This window comes from Rattus rattus, chromosome 12 (assembly GCF_011064425.1).
Source record: "Rattus rattus isolate New Zealand chromosome 12, Rrattus_CSIRO_v1, whole genome shotgun sequence".
Classification (NCBI taxonomy): domain Eukaryota; kingdom Metazoa; phylum Chordata; class Mammalia; order Rodentia; family Muridae; genus Rattus; species Rattus rattus.
The window spans coordinates 7,326,727-7,346,676 of record NC_046165.1 but is presented as its reverse complement, the minus strand read 5'-3'; the positions used below and the strand labels follow the sequence as shown (position 1 = coordinate 7,346,676).

The window sequence follows — 19,950 nt, the reverse complement described above, 5'->3', positions numbered from 1 at the left end:
CCCTACTCCCCGGCACACTCGGTATACTGACGGAGCTCTGCGTTCACACCACGTGCTGAGAACCAAGAAAGGACAAGACTCAGCACACAGTCCCAAAGCAAGGGGACAGGCCACCGAGAAATTCACAAACACATTAAAGCTAGTAAAGTGATTCCCTTTCCTCTTGGGGGCTGGCGGGACGGCTTAGTAGGAAAGAGCTTGAAGCACAAGTATGAGGACCTAAGCCCTCAACACTCTAGTAAATGGGCCAGGGTGTGGCAGCATGCCTGCAATCTCAAAGAGGCAGCGGAAGGATCCTTGTGCTTTGCTGGTCACACAGCCTGGCTAGATTGGTGAGGTCCAGGTTCGTTGAGACTCTTGTCTCAAAAAACAGGATGGAGAGTAACTGAAGAAGTCAGCCAATGTTAACCTCTGGCCTCCGCATGCTCATGTAAACACACGTACACACACCCTCCCAACCACCCTGCAGCCACACCAAGTTTCCTCTTGCAAAAATAAGCAAAACGACTTCCAAACCGTATCATTAATTCAGGTCGCCAAAGTCTGTTCTGGAACGGTGGCGGCCCTAAGAATCCATCCTCTTTGGCACGTTACCTCCCCAATAGAATCTGTGAGCTAAGGAGAGAGTACGGATTCCTGCATGTGGAAAAAGGGTTTGACTGTAAAGTTAATTGGTTAAGAGAAAAAAAAAATTAAATCAGAAATTCCGCACCTGCGGAGTGTGGGACCGTGCCTGCCCTTCCCAGTAAAGCCCGGCTGACAAGTGTGCGGGAATATTCTTGGCCCCGTATTTATAGCTTTCCATGCCTAATTTTTTTTTTTCAGACTCGTTCCTTCCCCTTTTCCTCCAAATCCATATTCTACCCGACACTTCCCATCACTCACAGGTCGTGTCTGCTACTGTAACCCACAGGAACAAATATTCATCCCCTAAGAGCCATACCGCACAAGCTTTTCATGCATATTAGGGGAAAATCAGGCGTCTGCAGGACATCAAAGTCCTTTCAGACCATGACCTTAGCTGTGTTCTCTACCGGCATTCAAAAACTTGGTTGCATTAAATAATACCAGTGTAGGCTCAGAATGAAATAAAATCATGACAGGATCCCATCTCTCCAGCTGTCGTGGACTCCACTCCCTTAGATGAAAGTCCTGTGGCTCATCTCTGAAAGGCTCCCTTAAAGCTGAATGAACTCACTAGTCACAATTGGAAACCGTTCGTATTTTCATCAGAAGGCAGTAAGAGAGTTTTAATTCACCAAGACATTACAACCAGGAGGCAAAGGTGACAAGCCAGATAGTTCAGGCTGTACGGGATGATATATCCAATGCTACGAGGTGGGGCTGGCAATACAGCTCAGTTAGCACAGGGCTTGACAGGACTGCAAGAAACGGTTCAGACCAGCATGAGGTGGCACATGACTGTCAAGCAGGCACCTGGGAGTCAGGAGTTCAAAGCTATCCTTGGCTACATAGTTTAAGTACAATCAAACAAAAATTAGCAAGACAAACAAAAGATGCTAAGAGGTGTCAAGCGGGACTGGGAAGAACAGACCAGCATAGTGTTTCCCTGATCAGATCAAACACACGTACTTCTACATCCTTGGACCTTTAAGGGCAACGTTCTTTCCAGCTAGGCCTCACCTTTTCATGACCTTCCATTGAGATGCATGGCTACTTCTGTTTGCTTTCTGTTGTGATTAAAATACTCTGACCAAAAGCAACTTGAGGAGGGAAGGGTTAATTTTATTATTTTCGCATTAAACTTCTAAGTCACAGTCCGTCATTGAGGACAGAAACTCAAGGCAGGAACCGCAGAGGAAAGCTGTTTACTACTTTGCTGATCTCTCCCTTTCCTCCTGCTAGCAGTTTTATACACCCTAGATCGATCTGCCTAGGGATGGTGCCGCCCACAGTGGGCTGGGCCCTCCTACATCTATCACTTGTCAAGGCAACTCCTCAGAGACATGACCATAGGCCAATCAGATTGAGGCGATTCTTAAGTTGAGGTTCCCCCTTCCCGGGTAGCTTTAGGTTGTGTCAAGTTAACAATAACGACTAATCAGAACAGTCGCCTGGCTTTTGTCCAGGTCTAGTGTATGTCCTCCAACTTATCAAAGAAAGCAAAAAAGGTTCAAAGGGTCAAAGAACTGAAGACTTCTGAGGCTTCTGTTAAGAGAGAGAGACACAATTCAGGAGAAAGTTCTACATGCAATCTCTCCAAATGAGTTGTAGGTTACAGAAGGTAGAAGAGTAATGTCTGTATCAGCGCTGGAGTTCGTGTGTTTTAGTAAATACATGAAAGGACTCTAGGAGTGAGGCTGAAGGGGAGAAACTAAAGTCTTACACAGGTGTGCTACTTCAGATTAACAAATGAGACCATGTGGTTGCTGGGATTTGAACTCAGGACCTCTGGAAGAGCAGTCAATGCCCTTAACCACTGAGCCATCTCTCCAGTCCTCAAAAGGATAACCTTGATGGGAGAAGTATATCACTTGGGGCAAGCTTTAAGAGCTGCAACCTTGGCCCTCTTCCTGTCATCTTGTTTCCTGTGTGCTGATGAAACGGGATCCTTCGTTCTGTGCTCCTGCCATCCACCAAGCTTTCTATCATGACAGCCATGATGTTTCATCCCAGCAACAACGAGTAATACAACATAAAAGAAACTAAAAGGGGCTTTCCAAAGGCAAAGAAAGTAGTAATATAACTAAGTCATGTACCTACGCTTTCTAAATAAGAAATAAAAAATAGCTAATACTAGCTTTACATCCCACCATTTACTGCTTATGAAAAACTGCAGGGCAAAATAAAGACCAAATTATCTAACTGTGTACACCTGGCTTTCTGAGGGTGAATGCTCTCAGATACTGCTGTCCTATAGCTCTTTTTCCCAAACATGGGGAGACCTCTCCAGAGCACAGAACAGTGAGAACAGACAGCCCTGAGCCTTACCCTCGTCTGTGGTAACCCACAGTCTGAGAACTTTCAATGGAACATTCTAGAAGCAAATAGTTCAAAATTTTGAATGCCTTTAGTCATAGCACATTATCACCACTTTGTTCCATTGTTCGCCATTGTTCCTTATCTCTCTCAGTACATAATTCATGACTTAAACTTCATTTGCAAAGATAAAATAAGGAGTGACCAACCGGTCAGCAAAATGAGTAATGAGGTAATTTGTTCTTTTTGAGTAAAGGACAGGAGCTACACACTGAACTCTGCCCCAAAGCCTAACTCCATAAGCAAATGAAGGAACTGGATCCATCCATGGGATCCTTCTGGATATCTACACTTGAACTCTCAGCTGCCATTGCCATGAGTCTTGGTGCCCCCAAGTCTGACATCAAAATATCTGCACTAACGAGGTTCATCCCGACCAGACCAACAAGTGAGTTCACCCCGTCTTTCTCTTGTTTCTACTGACCTAGAGAATGGATGGAATTCCCACAATGACCACAAGTGTTTGACCTCAGTTCTTCCAATAAGGCCCTCTGGAAATCTCTATTCTGTGGGGACAGGCGTTTGCCACTAAACCTGATGACCTGAGTTCAGTCCCCAGGCCCCACATGATGAAAAGAGAGAGTCAAGTACAGGAAGTTATCTTCTGAACTACACACACACACACACACACCACAATACAAAATAAATAATAATAATCTATGAAAATTGAGCCTACTGAACATTATCTGCATCTCTAATAGCCCACTTAAAGAGCTCCAGATGAATATGCGATTGTATTTAATTTGTCTTTATAGCTGTTTTAGAACAATTAATAATAACACTTCAAAAAGATTTGAGAATTTTGTTTCCTGTTTCCTTCCCCCACCCCTACGCACGTACCCATGCACGCAAGGCAAACACACACACATACAGGTTGGATAATAGACTGGGGAACAACTCCCAGAAAATGGAGGCGAAGACAGAAGTTGTCATCTGTCATTTGGAAACAGTAGCCCTTCCTCAAAGACAAGAGTTTTCTTTCTCACATCGCTTTGGGAATAATTCGTTTCCAAATATAAAATAAATCCTCTCGGAGATCGATAGAAACGTGGAAGCAAAAGTGAGAGTTGACCAAACAGAATAAGCAAGAATGGAGAAGCTGAAACCCCTTTCACTCCCTTTCACACTGGAGTCAACCAACAAACTCATCACATCCTGAAACACATCCTGTTAGATTCCTAGTGGGCAAGTGGTGGGCTGCTGAGCCCACATGAGTTTTAGAGAACGTTATTGTATTTCTATTGCTACGATGACCACCGTCACTTGAGAAGAAATAATTTAATTTTTACCCGGAGAGTGGACGGTTACTACGGCTTGAAGGTGGTAAAACACAGGTCTTACTAACACATCTTTAGAACGAGAACACAGGAGGTGCTGAGAATGCTGGGTGCGAAAGCACTTGTCAATCAGGTGCCAGTGGCCTCCAGGTCCCTAGTACCCATGTAAATGCCAGGCACAGGGCTGTGACTCCAGCATCAGTGAGTGGGTGGTGTCTAAGCAGAGACACGTGCACCCCCAGGGGGCTTGCTGTCGAAGTCACCAAACTGGTGAGCTCCAGGTTTGGTGAAGGATTATCTCAAAAAATAAAATGGGTAGAGTGATTGACCTTTGACCTCTGACCTCACGGACCCGACCACATACGCCACACTCGAGCATGCCCGAGATAAATAGAAAGATGTCTGTGGAGAACAGAGAACACACTATCCAGTATTCTCCAAATTCCCAGGACACAGACACTGAGAGGTTGAGCTGAAATTCTCGCTCTGGTCAACAAATCATGGGAATCTTGTTCTTTAGGTTTTTATTCCAAACTCTGCATAAATGGACGGACGGGGATAGTACCAAGAGCCTGGACCTGCGTGGCAGACGCCGGGGGAGGGGGTTGGATGGGGGACAGAGTGCGTGTTTTGTTTTGTGTTTCCATCGTTAAGGCGGCAGGTGAAGGGAGATAAAGAAAGTGACAACATTTGGGCAAGTTTAAGTTGCCAAAATAAATGAACGAAGTTGCTGCTCTGTGACAGGACACGGGGAAGGAGGCCAAATCTGTCCCACTCCTGGCTGATCCGGTTTGATAAGAAGCTAGCTTTTTAACTGCCAACAGACACAACCTGTCATATGACTGATCTCTGAGACATCAAAGGAGTGGGCGAAGGAATGCTGCGAAACCCTTCAGGATCTTTCTACAACCTGTCGGCTTTGGGGGTTCCTCAGCTTTTTTCAAGTTAAAAAACAAACAAACAAACAAAAAACACAAAAAACCTCTTCCCAATTATTTCTAAACAAATTCTATAGTGGACAGGGTCACCAAATGTCAGCACAGAGCAGGGCATAGAGGAGACTCTGATATGACCTATGTCAACTTCTCTCGCAAAGGGGCTGGCCGGGGGCTCCACACCTGCAGACACACCCCCAGCCACCCCACCGTAAAACAGCAAGCGCTCTTCTGTTTAGATCTCTCCACCCAAAGCCATGTATCTGGGTATCTCTCACGGGTATTAGAATCAGCCAGTAATTTATGGCATTTAAATTGTCGGTTTATTAATGCTAATGGGGCAGTTGACGCAGTAGTTATATTTGTCCTGTTTGATTTATTACACCCTTCAGTTTTCTAAAAAGATAACCCATGGCTTCGAAGAACCAGCTAGAAATCTCATTCTCTTCTCAGGCTGCCCTAGCTGTATTTTGCGCAAGAAGAAGTTCTGAAGTATCGGAATGTCCACCTGACAGACATGCGGAAGGATTGCCCAGAATTAACTGGAGTGAACAAGCCACAGAATGTCTCTAAAAACATCCCATGAATAAAATTTGAAGGCTCAACAATCTAAAACTGCCTTGGGTCAACTTTAAATTTCACTTGTGAAATTTGTCATTTTTCACGCTTTTTGCAAAAGGTGAATACGTGGAAGTTCTACATTTTCACCGGCAATAGCGTTTAAAAAAAAAAAAAAGTTTCTCCCACTCCAACGAAGTACAACCATCCAATCCACTTACCTGGATTAATTCCAAAGTGCCATTTACATAGAACTTAATTTATAGAATTTCAAACTGCCTTTCCTTAATTACAAATAGACTTCTGTAATGAACTTCAGCCATATCATTTTCAAACAAAAAGTAAACCAGATGTTTGGTACTTACATGGAAAATTGAGCTCTCATTGTAAAACCAAATTAAGTTTAAAATGAACTCTGGAATGAAGCTAAGCCCCATTGAAAACAAAAACAAAAACAAAACAGGCAAAGAAACAAAGCCACACAGTGCTGGTTTTGTTTGGGGCTTGTTCGTGGTACGTGATGTATCTGCTTCTCCACAAAGCCAGGACAACGTGCATACCGCAAACCCATTACTTATCGAAATGTGCATGATGGCTTCAAGGAGGAATGTCTACAACAGACCACGTGTGGTCCCTAGTTGGTGGCGCTGTTTGGGGAGGAAGTCCGTCACTAGGGGTGGACTTTGAGAATTTAAATCATAAGCCACTTCAGGTCACATTCTGTTTCACACCGCCTCTGAGGACCTGAGTTCTCCGCTCCCTGCTCCAGCTGCCATGCCCCCTCTGTGCTGCTGGTCTCGCTTCTCCACATTCCATGGCGGAACTCTTATGCCTCCGGACCCGTAAGTAAGTTAGAATAAACTCACTCTTCCCTAAGTTGTTGGCCGTTCGGGTGTTTTATCACAGTAACAGAGAAATAACTAAGCTAAGATATTGGTTTAGAATTTGTAAATCAGAGGGAGGGAAAAAAAAATCCCTAAAATTTTATCATGTCATTTAAACAGTCAAAAAAGAAAAACTCAATCAATGATAAGGCACTGTCTCACATCACACACACACACACACACACACACACACACTCACACTCTCTCTCTCTCTCTCTCTCTCTCTCTCTCTCTCTCTCTCTCTCTCTCTCTCTCTCTCTCTTCTATCAATCCCATGCTACACACAGTGTTGGAAGCAGTTTGACAAGGCCCCACAGCCTGGCCTGGGTGAGCCTGTGCCTTGCAGACAGGTAGGCAGCCTCCAAAGTTATGTTCTTTATACCTTGGTACCAAACTTCCTGTCTTAAACCCTTAATTATCAGGAAACAATACGAAGTGCACGGCACCATGAGAAATGAAGTCTCTCACGGGCACGGAAACATGAATGCTGCTTGGAATCCAAGAGCATCCTAGTCGACAGCCAGACTTCTGTCAACTCGGACGCCCAACCAAAAGCCACTGTGAGAATTAAGGGGCTAAAAGATGTTGCCCAATGCCTATCCAAACCTATGAGGCGCCCCCATTCTGCAGCACAAACGCTCACGCTTTGACCCCATCTTGGCACTTAGTAATTTTTAATAAAGAACACCCTGGGAACATTCCTGAACGTTCAGTCAATTAAATAGCTTTAATCCCCTACAGCTTCTGGAGTGTGGACGGAGGATGCTCAGACAGTGCGGCAGGGAGGAGATCTGCAGCTCTGCACATGGAGTCTTTCAATTCTCTAGGGGAGGAGAAGCCCTGGGTGTGCTTGCCGGGACAGAAGACCGGATGACTCCTGGAGACAGGAGTTGATCTGAATCTGTGATAATCAGCTGATGTCACAGTGCTCCCTGATTACACACTGCTCCCTCTCACCACTCTGGCTGGGGATGCCTACACCCACTTATCTGGTCTGAAAGTCAAGGGAGAACGACTTTTCAGTACCCACCACCTATTCACCACCACAAGGAATGGGTCACTTTACCTCCCACCAACATGGCCACATGAAGACCAGCTTTGAAAAATTGGCATCTCATGCTCGCTTTGGCAGCACATATGCTAACACTGGAACAGTACAGTGACCAGCATGGCTCCTGTGCAAGAAAGAAGTGCAAATGCATGAAGTGCCCGCCCCCCTTTAAATTTAACTCCAGCACTCAGAAGGCAGAGGCAGGAAGACCTCTGTGAGTTCAAGGCCAGCCTGGTCAAAAAGCTGTTGCAGGACAGCGAGGGCTATACAGAAAAACCCTGTCTCACACAAGCAAGCAAGCAAACAAACAAACACACAAATGAAAAAAAAAAAACAGGACAGATAGACAGACAAAAACAGACAGACAAAACAAGAAAGAGAGATGGACGGACGGATGGATGAAAAAGGGAAAAGTTGGTACTGATGATAGATTGGTGGGGCACACTAAACCATGTTTAACTTTCATCTTCCTAAGACAATAAGGAGATCAGAGATATATACACGAGCAGTGAGACACGGCTCTTACGATGCCAATACTATCTTGTTCTCCAAAAAAGGAAAAATAAGCTTACAGTCCACGCCCTGCCTCTTCCAAGTAAGTTCATGATTCTAGGCCATTCTGACTCTTACACAAGAGTGAGAATGTTGGAGACCAATCCCAGGCCCTCTGCAGGAGCTGTCAACTGCAGGGCCATCACTCCGGCCCCCTTTTAAAATTACAGGAAAGCAGTGGTTCCCTGTGCTTCTAACTCTTGTTTGGTTGTTTTGTTTTACTCTGTTTTGAGACGAGTAGGGTTGGTCTCCTACTCGTAAGCACTTAAACAAGAGAGAACATATTAATCATGGTTCTGACTGTGCCATCAAGCACAGCCGATCTGAGTGTATGGAATTACACTTGTGACAATATATATGTCAGAACAAATACCCCGACGCTAACGTATCTTTGCAAAGGTCTCAGAGCCACAGGTACTGGGTGCTGCTGTTCTTGACTGGGCCTCAGATCTCCAGATCCGATCGATCCTAGGCTTCACTGAGCACAAAAGGAGAGTTGAGGGAGAAATCCCAAACTATCCCCTACTATCCCCTAATACCAAAGTGCGGGAGAGGGGCTGCCGTCCCCCCCAGGGCAGGGCTACCTCTGCTAAGGCTGTTTTCACGACATGCTGCACTGTGTATGCTCCTCTTTCCTGCAAAAAGCAGACCTGCAGGCAGGATTTTCCCACCAGGAGAGGCTGACTGCATGTAGAATAACGTCTGGCTAAAGATTTCCAAACACCCAGAACAAGTCTAAAATAGACTTTCCAGGTGTTCAGGAGGTTGAAACATTTGCCCACGTGATACAATCTATTAAAATGCAAATGTGAGGGGAAAAAAAAAAGAGAAAGAAATGAAAGCAAAGAGTTTCCAGACCGGAGAACCCGATTCTGCGATAGATAGATAGCTTTCTACACAACCACAACATTTAAATAAACTTCCACTCAAAACGTACTTTGAAGCTTGTCGAGTCTTTCTCCTAGGTATTAAAGGGCTTCTACTTAAACAGGGGGACTTTTTTTTTTCCCTCAAAGATTAATCCCGGTTTTCAAGAATGAGAACACTCAATGGATTATGGCTGATTGCAAGATAATATTACGAAGAGGAAAAAAAATGCCATCGCTTATATTCTATTTCCTGTCGAGATTTACAGAAGGCACAGAGTACACGAGATTTATAGAAGGCACAGAGCGCATATACGTCTTCATAAAGGGTAACTCTGGATGCCCCTGCCCTGGTCCTGGGTTGAGCTGTAGCACGGCGACTTCTCGGTGGGTCAAGAAAGTGTCTGTGCCGGAGTAGAGCCCTCTGAGTCCGTTCTGACTCAGCAATTGTGATCTTAAACCACAGACTCGAGTACGCAAGTTTCCAAGCTCCTCCGTCCTCCTACTGGTGTGGTCCCAGTTTGAAAACAATTTACCTGGAAGTACCAGGAGGAGAACTTCTGGAAACCTTATGATATCAGAGCCAGTCACTGATGTCACGGACACTGAGGAGATCCACTCTGAGGCCATGGATGGGGCTGACTTAGGTGTCTGTGTGAATCTAGAGCTCCATCCACAACTCGGAAAACCTCCAGTTGTGTCAGTTCTACGCAGAATTGAAGTACGGTGCTGCGAGACGGTGTCTGGCTTATTTTTATGTTTTTAAAAAATAATCTATTCTCTGTGGCTATTCCGGTTTCCAAACGACTGTGAAGAGGAGGTTTAATAGAAGACGACCAATAAATGCCTTCTTTCCTGTTGGAGGCCAAGGACGAGGGAACTGAAGCAGTCACAGGTCTGTGCACCCTCCAGACAGGAGAGGGAGAACCTCTCAATCTGCTTCCACCTCCCATTCACTACAGCTTGAACACATCTGCCTCTTCAAACGGATGTGCTTCCCTTCTGTTTCTTGGGGCCACACAGTTCATAAAACACAGCCATGAAAATACCCAAACCCTTGGCTCTGGAAAGGTTAGGGACATTGAGGCCTGGAAGAACTTCATTAGGTATTTGCTAGTTCCTCTTTCTCAGTTGGTAAACATCTAGAGAACCTGGATCACAGGCCGTGAATCACAGCTTCCCAAGAACCAGGGCTGGCTTTTCCGTCTGTGCCCTCCCACTCTGTAGACTAGGTCTGCAGTGATCTGTTATCAGCCGCTCTTAAAGCAGAACTCAATTGCATATATATACAATTGCTTATATACGCTAACTGTAAAACAAAAGGCTGCGATCTTCCGCGATTACCACCAAACTCCATTGTTCTTCCCCGGCCTAGTTTAGGGAAAGGAGACTGGGCGGGTGAAGACAAAAGAACTTTTCTCTGCTCTATCAAACCAGTAAGAGCTTACTCACCAAGGACAAAGCACCCAATCTTGAGTCTGGGAAATGTGGTAATAAAATAACAGATAAGTTTGGAGACAGCAGGAAGCACAAAGCCAAGCCGAGGCACAGGTGGTACATACACAATTATCTATCTGCAAGAAACAGAAAGCAAGCAAACAGAATTCTAGCCTAGTAAGTCCTCACTGACTTTCACAGAACGCCCCACGCCACGCTTTATTCCAGCCAGACTCTGTCCCTAGCAGCAATACTGATTCACGATGAATTTGGTACAGAACTCCAATGTTTGCTCTGGAAACACTGCCCCTAAGCAGAGACTTACACTAGGAACATTGCTCAGTATACCTTTTCCTTGAAGCATTTCTGGCTCTAGAACTAACACTAGGGAGAAGACTTTCAAACTGCAGCCAGAGACGACCTTGCACCTCCAATCCCAGAGGGCAATGGCCAAGGAGTCATATACGCCTCGCTCTAAATTAGCTGGGGATGTAAACAGCCGGGATTCCAAACCATTGGACATCTCACAGCATACAGATTAGCATCATGGGCGTAGAGCTATCCACCTTGAGAGAAGACGGATTCTGCATTAAACTCGGATACTAGATACAAATTCGCTAGAAAGGGTAACTATCGTTTTGACAAGAACTATGGCAAACTGGATAGAAGCTGACAAAAAAAGGAATTTATACCTCATGTGAGATAAAATGTCACAGACTCAATGACGTCGATATTGAGTTCTTTTTCCCCCCAGTTCGCTCATTGCAAAAAGAAGAGTAACATTTATGATAGAGCAGACAGAGACGAAATATAAGTACACATGCCACATTTAATATATGCCTTAGTGGAGAACAATTTGAAATAATTAAGCAAAATGCTGTCCTTTTAATCTTCTGCAATACAACATGACCATCGCTTTGAACAAGTTAGCAGCTTCCCAAATCTTATTTTTTTAAGTGTTCTCTAGGACAACTGTGAACACAAAGTTCTCTCTCTCTCTGTGGCTCTCTCTGGCTCTGTGGGGTGTGTGTGTGTGTGTGTGTGTGTGTGTGTGTGTGTGTGTGTGTATGGTTTGATATGTGGTGTATATGTATGTGTGTATGTATTTGTATGTGTGTGTATGGTGTGATGTGTGTGTGTTTGTGTGTGTGTATGGTGTGATGTGTGGTGTGTGTGTGTGTGTGTGGTGATGTGTGGTGTGTGTGTATGGTGTGATGTGTGGTGTGTTTTGTATGTGTGGTATGGTGTGGTGTGTGTGTGTGTGTATGGTTTGATATGTGGTGTATATGTATGTGTGTATGTTTTATGTGTGTGTGTGTGTGTGATGTGTGTGTGTGTGGTGTGTGTGTGTGTGTGTGGTGTGATGAGTGGTGTGTGTGTGTATGTGGTGTGGTGTGGTGTGTGTGTATGGTTTGATGTGTGTTGTGTATGTGTGTGTGTATGTATTTGTATGTGTGTGTATGGTGTGATGTGTGTTGTGTATTTGTGTGTGTGTGTGTATGGTGTGATGTGTGTTGTGTTTTATTGTGTGTGTGTGTGGTGTGATGTGTGGTGTGTGTGTGTGTGTGTGTGTGTGTGTGTGTGTGTGTGGTGTGTGTGGTGTGTGGGTGTGTGTGTGTGTGATGTGGTGTGTGTGGTGTGTGTGTGGCGTGTGTGGTGTGTGTGTATGTGTGATGTGGTGTGTGTGGTGTGTGTGTGTGTGGTGTGGTGGTGTGTATGTGTGTGTGTGTGTGTGTGTGTGTGTGTGTGTGTGTGTGTGTGTGTGACTAAGCTGCCAGTAATTTCCATGCCCAATTTATTATGGAGAAAACGCACAAATAGAGAGCAATAGGAGCATTCTAGCAGATTTAAAATGTACACTAAAACAGTATAATATTTACCGGCTGCAGAAAAGTACTATAATCATCCCATTTAGAGAGATTACTGATGAAATAACAGCAGCAATCAAACGTATGTAACTATGTAACTATTTAAACTCCTAACAAAGGCTTTTATTATGCTATTAGCAGTAAATGGGCAACACCCATAAAATATCACTTAATATCACCCCCGATAAGAGTTTAAGTACATATAGCCATTGTTATGTGAAAAAACATTATTTTTGATACGTGACAGCTTGACAGGAATTAATTACCACACCTGCCTCAAACCATTAGCTATTTCATTCAAACCAGAAAAAATAATATTTATGTGGCCACTGCGGATCACGATGATCAACACGATCTTTTATGTAATCCTTTTGTACTCCCTCACGTTTGTTATTACTAACAAGGAAAAAAATGAGACAGGGAATGTGTGTTTTTGTTTTGCAACAAAGCTTTTCTGACGATGACTAACTTCTTCCTTTGAACAGAAAAAGTCCCTTTACCTAACTCATGCACGCGCAAATATATTCTTTACATTGCGCATAAAGCAGGGAAAAAAGGTTTGTTTGGTTGGTTCTTGTTTTGTTTTTTTTTAAACCCATAGGCCTTATGCCAGAATTAAAGCCAACGTGGGCAGGGTGAGCCCACAGAAGCTGCCAGGGCGCTGTTGATTCTTATTTTCAATTTCTTACAGCTCATCTGCTCTCAAGGAAGAGAAAGCGTCATCTCTTGCAGCCATATCCACAACAGATCTCACTTGAAAGGAAGCGGAGGGAAGGATCTGGCACGGACGGGCATCTCTCCCGTTTCCAGCACCATTGCTGACTATTTATGTTGGTGCCAAAGGATGACTCCGGTGAGATATTTTAACACGAAGCCGTGCCTTGTAAATCGCCTGAATGGAGCTGTGTCAAAACACCTACCATAAATCAGAGGTTTTAAGACCAGTATTTCTTGTTTAAACATGTTACCTGCTCAGCAGAAGCACTTGTGTGAACAGGCATAGATTAATGTGTGCTAAGCAGAGGCATTTTACCTCCACATGTATAGAGCTATAATTTAACAGGCCTATTATTGTCAAGGTAATTTTGACAGTGCTGTATTATACTTGTTAAAATGTGCATTTAGCACTAACTCCAGTGGTCACTGGGACTGAATAAACACACGGGTATCCTGCAATTAGATTTCTTCTCTATTGAGGACTTTCTTCTCTTGCTTTCCTGGCAAAGGCAAGGTGTGTTGACAATTGATTTAATAAATGCTCCAGCGAGACAGCCTTTCTGATGCTACAAACCGCTCACCGTGTGGCTTCAACTCTCTTCACTTTCTCCAGGATGTCTTTTTAGCAAATGTACCTGGATTCTGAGGACTCCCTTTCAGGGCTAGGGAAGGAGGACAATAGTGAGACCACTGACAGCCTTCCTCCCAGCCCCTTCCAGGATGCACAGCCTAAGGCAGGGTAGTTTATGTTTGTGATGTCATCTACAAGCCCAGTTTCCCACTGGATTGAGCTGTGACTCTTAATCGTCATGCGATCTCTAGATTTTTTTTTTGTTTTAATTAGGATGGGAATGAGAGGGTCTAAAAGTCTAGGACTATTGGAAACATTCTCAATTAAATATAATTATACTATTTAAAATGTATATTTAAGTAACAGAAGTCAGTGTATTTCTTTTGCTCCCGTTTTCCAGTATTTTATTTCTCACACACTTAACCAAAAATGGTGACACAAACTGATACTTTTTTCCTACACTTTGTAACGCGCACACACACAGGCACACACGCAGCACTGCGGAAAAGTCTGTCACGTGAATGAACATACAGACCACCACCCAAGACAAACTCTGTCTCCCAGAGAAAACAGGCGAGCACGTCAGCCAGCACCAGCAACTTTATTTCTCCCAGGCCGACTGACAAATTAAGGCCAAGTGGGTATGTCTGTGAATCTGAAGTTAATGCAGCCATCCACGTTCAGTGTGACCAAAACTGGGCAGCAGAAGACAGGACCACTACTGGCCACTCTCCTGTCTCCGAAAGCAAAAGGGGAGGCTGGGTGACTACATAGAATAAAAGGGCTGTGGCCTCAGACATCATCGTGGAAATGAAACCCAAGCTCAGTGATCATCTCCCTCCCGCCCCCAACTCATGCTTTCGTGGGAAAGCAACAGTAAGTCAGACTGACCCCGTAGGAAATAAAATCCAGCCAAGAGCTCACTTTCTGCTTATTCCAGAGTCTAAGTCCAGAAAGTCTTGAGTGGGAATCAAAATCCCCTGAAATGGTAGATGTTTTCAGGCAACATGTGAAGAGTTCTTTAACGCAGCTTAGACAACCTGGGCTTGTAGATGACTTCACCAATATAAACTAGGCTGAATTAGACTGTGCATCCCGGAGGAGCTGCCGAAAGGAGGCTATCGGTGGTTTGACTAATGTTCCCTTCGCAATAAATGACCAAAAAAAAAAAAGCCTTTTTTTTTTTTTATTAACTTGAGTATTTCTTATATACATTTCGAGTGTTATTCCCTTTCCCGGTTCCGGGCAAACATCCCCCTCCCCCCTCCCCTTCTTTATGGGTGTTCCCCTCCCCATCCTCCCCCCCATTGCCGCCCTCCCCCCAACAATCTAGTTCACTGGGGGTTCAGTCTCAGCAGGACCCAAGCCTTTTAACATTTTCTGTCAAGTCTCACAAGGGGCACAGACACAAACTAGGAGAGGGGAATTTTCCAAGAAAGCAGTAAGAGCAACCCCAGGTCTTCCCTGCAGTGCTCTGGGGCTCTGTCCCTGCAATTCTGCAGCTCATGCTGCCCTCTTGTGTTCAACTCTAAAAGGAGCCCGGCTCCTGGCAAGGAAAACCTGTTGGGTTTCACTGCGTTAACACCCTCGATCCAGGGTCTGTGTGGCCTGTTTATTAAGATTTTCTTGACCTGAAGTACTAACACAGAAGGTCAGTGTTGATGTGGAAGATCAGGGCTGCAGCTGAGATCCGAAGCCCTGGGACAGATGTAAGGGCCACCCCCCCCCAAACCACCTTGAAGGAGAAGGGGATGGGAGAGGAGGGGGCTGAGAAGGGAAATAAGTGAAGAGGAAGGGGGAGAGCTGGCTCTTGGCAATCTAAGGCCAACACCGTTTTGGTTCAAAACTGGCCCTAACTATGAACTTGAATCAAGATTACACAGTAATGGCCCATATTGTATAAACCCACCTACACTAACTTTGCACACTCACACACGGATCTCACTGGGAGAATAGTTTCACATCTTCTGACTTAGAGAGGTGTGGGTCTTGGCTATCAGCCTATAGGATTCGGACGCTGGTTCTGCAATGTCAGCAGGCGGAAGGAGACTGTACCTTCAGGGTTGACCCCACTCTCTCCTTTAGATAACACTCAGTGAACTTGGGACAAAGGCTCGGGAGCCAGTGTTTCAAGCAGCCTCCATGGAAAGCCTGCGTCTGTGGACAAGGGCAAATGCTACCCGCTGATCAGCTCCAGAGGGTAGGTCTGGGAGGACACGGGCCAACAGATAACACTCCTGAGTAGAGAGCATGGCAAGTCCTATGACTGAAAGACCAAGACCTGTTTAAATCCCAGCATCTGGTCTCCGAGAACATTCTGACACAGGAAGAAACAGAACACACGGAAGGGCCAGATCTCGGATCCCAGCTGGTTTAAGACGCATCAGAGATGGTGAGAGGCTCTGTAGGGGCAGAGCTATGAGGCTCCACCTCACTTCTGTACCAATGTCCTCCTATGTCTTACTTGCTAGACACTGGATGCTGACAAACATCTTCCTAATCTCCTTATGCTACCTAAAATCTGGGAGGATGCAATGGTACAGACTATAGATATCGTAATCCATAGGCTGTGTGTGTTATCTCTGTGCCATTTTAAAATGGGCAGAATTTTGCTCAAATGAGAACCTAAGTCTTAAAACATCTTAAAATGTGTTTTCAGTACTCCACTAAAAAGACTATGTTTGGGGTTCACTAAGGGCTCCATTTTCATTGTAGAAAAGGAGTCCTGCCAATGGACACAGGACAGAGAAGCAAAACGAATGCTTCTGACTTGATATAAGATTAGTTACCCAAGATTTGGCTGGGCCCTAAATCCCTCAATCAGTAAGAAAATGGGTACCAGGAAAAGCGTATGGGTCTGACCAGACGCAGAGTCAACACAGCACAGCCTGCTAAACGGTCCGGGTGTACGGATAGCTCTCAGGTTCTAGGAAAGCTGAGAGGCTACATCGCTCATAGCACCAAATCCTCCAAGTACCTCCTGACCACAGCCCCAGCCAGACTGTGTGTGCCAAGCCTGGTTCACCGTTCTTTGGGCTCTCTCGTGCCCAGAGTAGACGAAGTATCTGTGGGATTGATGCATACGTGATGGTCTGGAATGGCCTTATTTAAGCCTCACAACAGTCATGTAAAAAGTCATGTAAAACAGGGAAGGTCAGAATCCCATCCCACGGGCAAGAACACTGAGCATCAGGACCTGTCATTGTACTCGTTCGCTGGGGACTGATGGTGGAGCTGGACCCTCTTGAAGCACGGATCCTCTCTCACCTGCTTAAGTCTTAGTTTTCAGTAAGATGGGGATGGACAGTGCTCCCGTTTCACACATGTGATTGCCAAGGCATGGGGAGACAGAGTACCTGACCTGTGAGTCCTGTTGTAGCCATAACCAGCAATTCTCACAGGGAGCTACTGCCAAGATGGCCACCAGCGCTGGGGTCCATCCTTCTAACCAGCACACCCTACTTTGAAAATTGCTCATCTGATACGACCCAAATGCTCTGCCCTTGATCCAGCAGCTACTTAATGGCGGCCATGGTCATCTGTGTTCCCTCCGCAACAGGTCCCATTCATTGATTACCTCCTGCATAAACAAAGCTGTCCCTCCCTCCTCCTCCCCCCCATTGACCCCTAGGTGACCAGAGTCTGTCATGATGACTAATACTTCCTAGGAATTTGGACCAAGGAGCTTCCTCAGAAGTGAGTGGGTCAGAGGACCATTGTGGGGACTTCTATCCATTCGTGCAAAGACGCTGAGTACATGGCATCTCTTCAGCACGAAGACTCTGTCAGGCAACTGAAGAGCACTTGGAAGCCAGAGTCAAGAGAGCCATGGGTGACGGCAAAATAAAGAAGGGAAGTGGGGGTTGTTGTTCATTTTTAAAACAGTGTTAAAGTCAATGTCGTAGCACACACCAGAGTCATCTCGACACTTGTGAGGAAAAGGCAAGAGAGCTGTCATCGGTTCAGGGTCAGCCTGCGCTCCATAGTGACATCCAGTCTGGCCAGGGCTACAGTAGCAAGATACTACCTCAAAATAGCAAATCACGAATATATTTACGTTATATAATAATAAATGAGACAATAGAAAATTTATTAAAGGGTGATCACACTTTGGGCGTTTTAGTTATATCTTTGATACCAGTCAAGTCAACCTCATAGTCAAATCCACATAGTCCACGACAGGAACGGTCCCCCCTAAGACAAGAAGCAAATGCACAGCCCTCATTTCCTGCTCAGACACCGTTCCTCCTGGTGAGACCCTTTAAGAGGTGGTATAGGACAATGCTGCATAAACGCAGTACGTGTCTTAGAAACTGTGCAACTACACTCGGGCCCGCAAGTTATGCAGGGAGCTCTGTGAGATGCACGGCCACTGGATTCGCAACTCATTCTGCAAACTGAATGTCCGTGTGCTGTTACACACCCACACGCACCGAGAGAACTCTGTGCGACGGACCCTCAGGTTTCCCACCGTAGGAGAAAAGTATGGGGAAAGCTTCCTGCAGAGAACGAACAGACACACAGGGTGATTGTCTCCTCTTTCGAAGACCGGAATGCCGTCAGATCCTGGAGGCAGGCGTGCGTGCGTGCGTGCGTGCGTGCCTTACCGGGGAGCTCGGCGGCTGACTTACCTATTGGATTTCTATCGAAGAACAGCACCGGTGCCTTCAGGATCGACTCGAACATCCTGTTGTGCAGAGTCTGGGAAGCATTCACGAGGACGTAGAACACCAGCAGGGATCTCGCTATGCCAAAGAGGACGGTGACCACCGTTAAACCTGAAATAAAGGAAGATCAGGATCTGGAGAAAAGGGGGCGCTCCACCTCCTTCAACGCTACGGTAGGTTATGCAGTTCTTAAAGATAGCTCTGGTCTTTTCCATACATGTCCAGGTGCCACATAAATACGATGCACATTTATAAAACACACAGATAAAACCTAACGTGTTTTTTTTTTTTTCCTCACTGAATGGAAAATAAGTATGCGGGGTGGGGTGGGCCGGATAAAGCATAAATTACGGGCTTTAAAAACGAATTGCATGTCCTACTGAAAAAGCTCGGAGGGAATGTTTCTCCCTCCATACCCCAGCTGTTCTTTACGGGTCCCCAAACCTAACACTGGGGTGGGTTCTGATGCCAACACGGGCGCTCGCAGGGAGGATGAATTTGAAAAGACCACCTTGGGTTGCACAGAGGAAAACTTTTGAATGGCTGAACTGTGAGAACATATGACTCGTGCTTCCACACGCGATAGCTGAATAGCCAAGTAATCACTCAACCTGTGTCCCACATAAACATCCCGCATTTTAAAGGGGCAGCGTTTGAACTATGCGTTCAACTCAGGCACTCCTGTAAAACCACCCTGCGCAGGTAGGTATGTGTGGTGAGGGGTGCGTTGTGTGACGCTGGGGATGCCACATCCTCACACACAGCGGGCAGGCGCTCTGCCTTGAGCTACACCCCCCATCTCTGCTCCCCTAGTATTTATTAGCTTTCAGCTCACATTGCTACAAAGACTGGGAAGAGCTGATGTGGTAAACAAGAGTTGCCTTTAACCACACAACTCTAACCCCGGGAGCTACACCTCCTTGGCCGCCCATCCTACTTGAGTGCATAACGGATCTATGTCCCTTTAGGTTTTGCATAGCCTGCCAGTGGGGATGGTAACCAGTCAATGGGTTTAGGTTTCTTTGCAAGAGTTCAACAGAATAAGTCCCAAACCTCGGCGAATGGGTTCTAGCAGATAATTCTCTCTACCCAAGGAAAGCCTGCGTGAGTGTTTCCTGTGGGAACTCTTGAAATTTTAGACGAGGATTTTCTTTCCTAAAAGTAATTCTGCACGCATTTCCAGGCGCTCTTGTGAAAACAGAGTGTATGGTGTTACTATTGGTCTGGCAAACGAAATGTTAAATTAACACACAGTTGGGGACGTGATAGCATTGTTGGTCTCCAGGTAGGAAAGAGAAGGAGTTTTAATTCCTACACACTGGGTTTCTCCCTGCTTAGCTTCCCTCTCCGGTAATTAGTGAAGCCCGAGAGACGAGACGTATGCTGTAGGGAGCTTTGCGTACCTGTGAGGGGATAATGCTTTTATTTGGGGGGCCTCGATGCCAGAGGATTCCATCCAAGTTCAACAAAGGCCTGTGATTATTCAGTAAGAATTGGAACAATCCAAGCCGCGGGGTGGGGATCCGTTTCTAATCCCCCTGCCCATCCTCGTAATAATGATATAAGA

General features: G+C 45.5%; 1 protein-coding gene across 1 annotated transcript in view; it reads right to left on the bottom strand.

Annotated features, from left to right (window-relative positions):
• The window catches only part of Abcc4 (ATP binding cassette subfamily C member 4), a 232,806-nt gene that overhangs the window by 102,958 nt on the left and 109,898 nt on the right, over positions 1-19,950 (bottom strand). Inside the window, exon 19 of the mRNA XM_032917695.1 lies at positions 18,348-18,494. Coding sequence (XP_032773586.1) covers positions 18,348-18,494 — 147 coding nt within the window. The remainder of the gene's footprint in view (positions 1-18,347; positions 18,495-19,950) is intronic.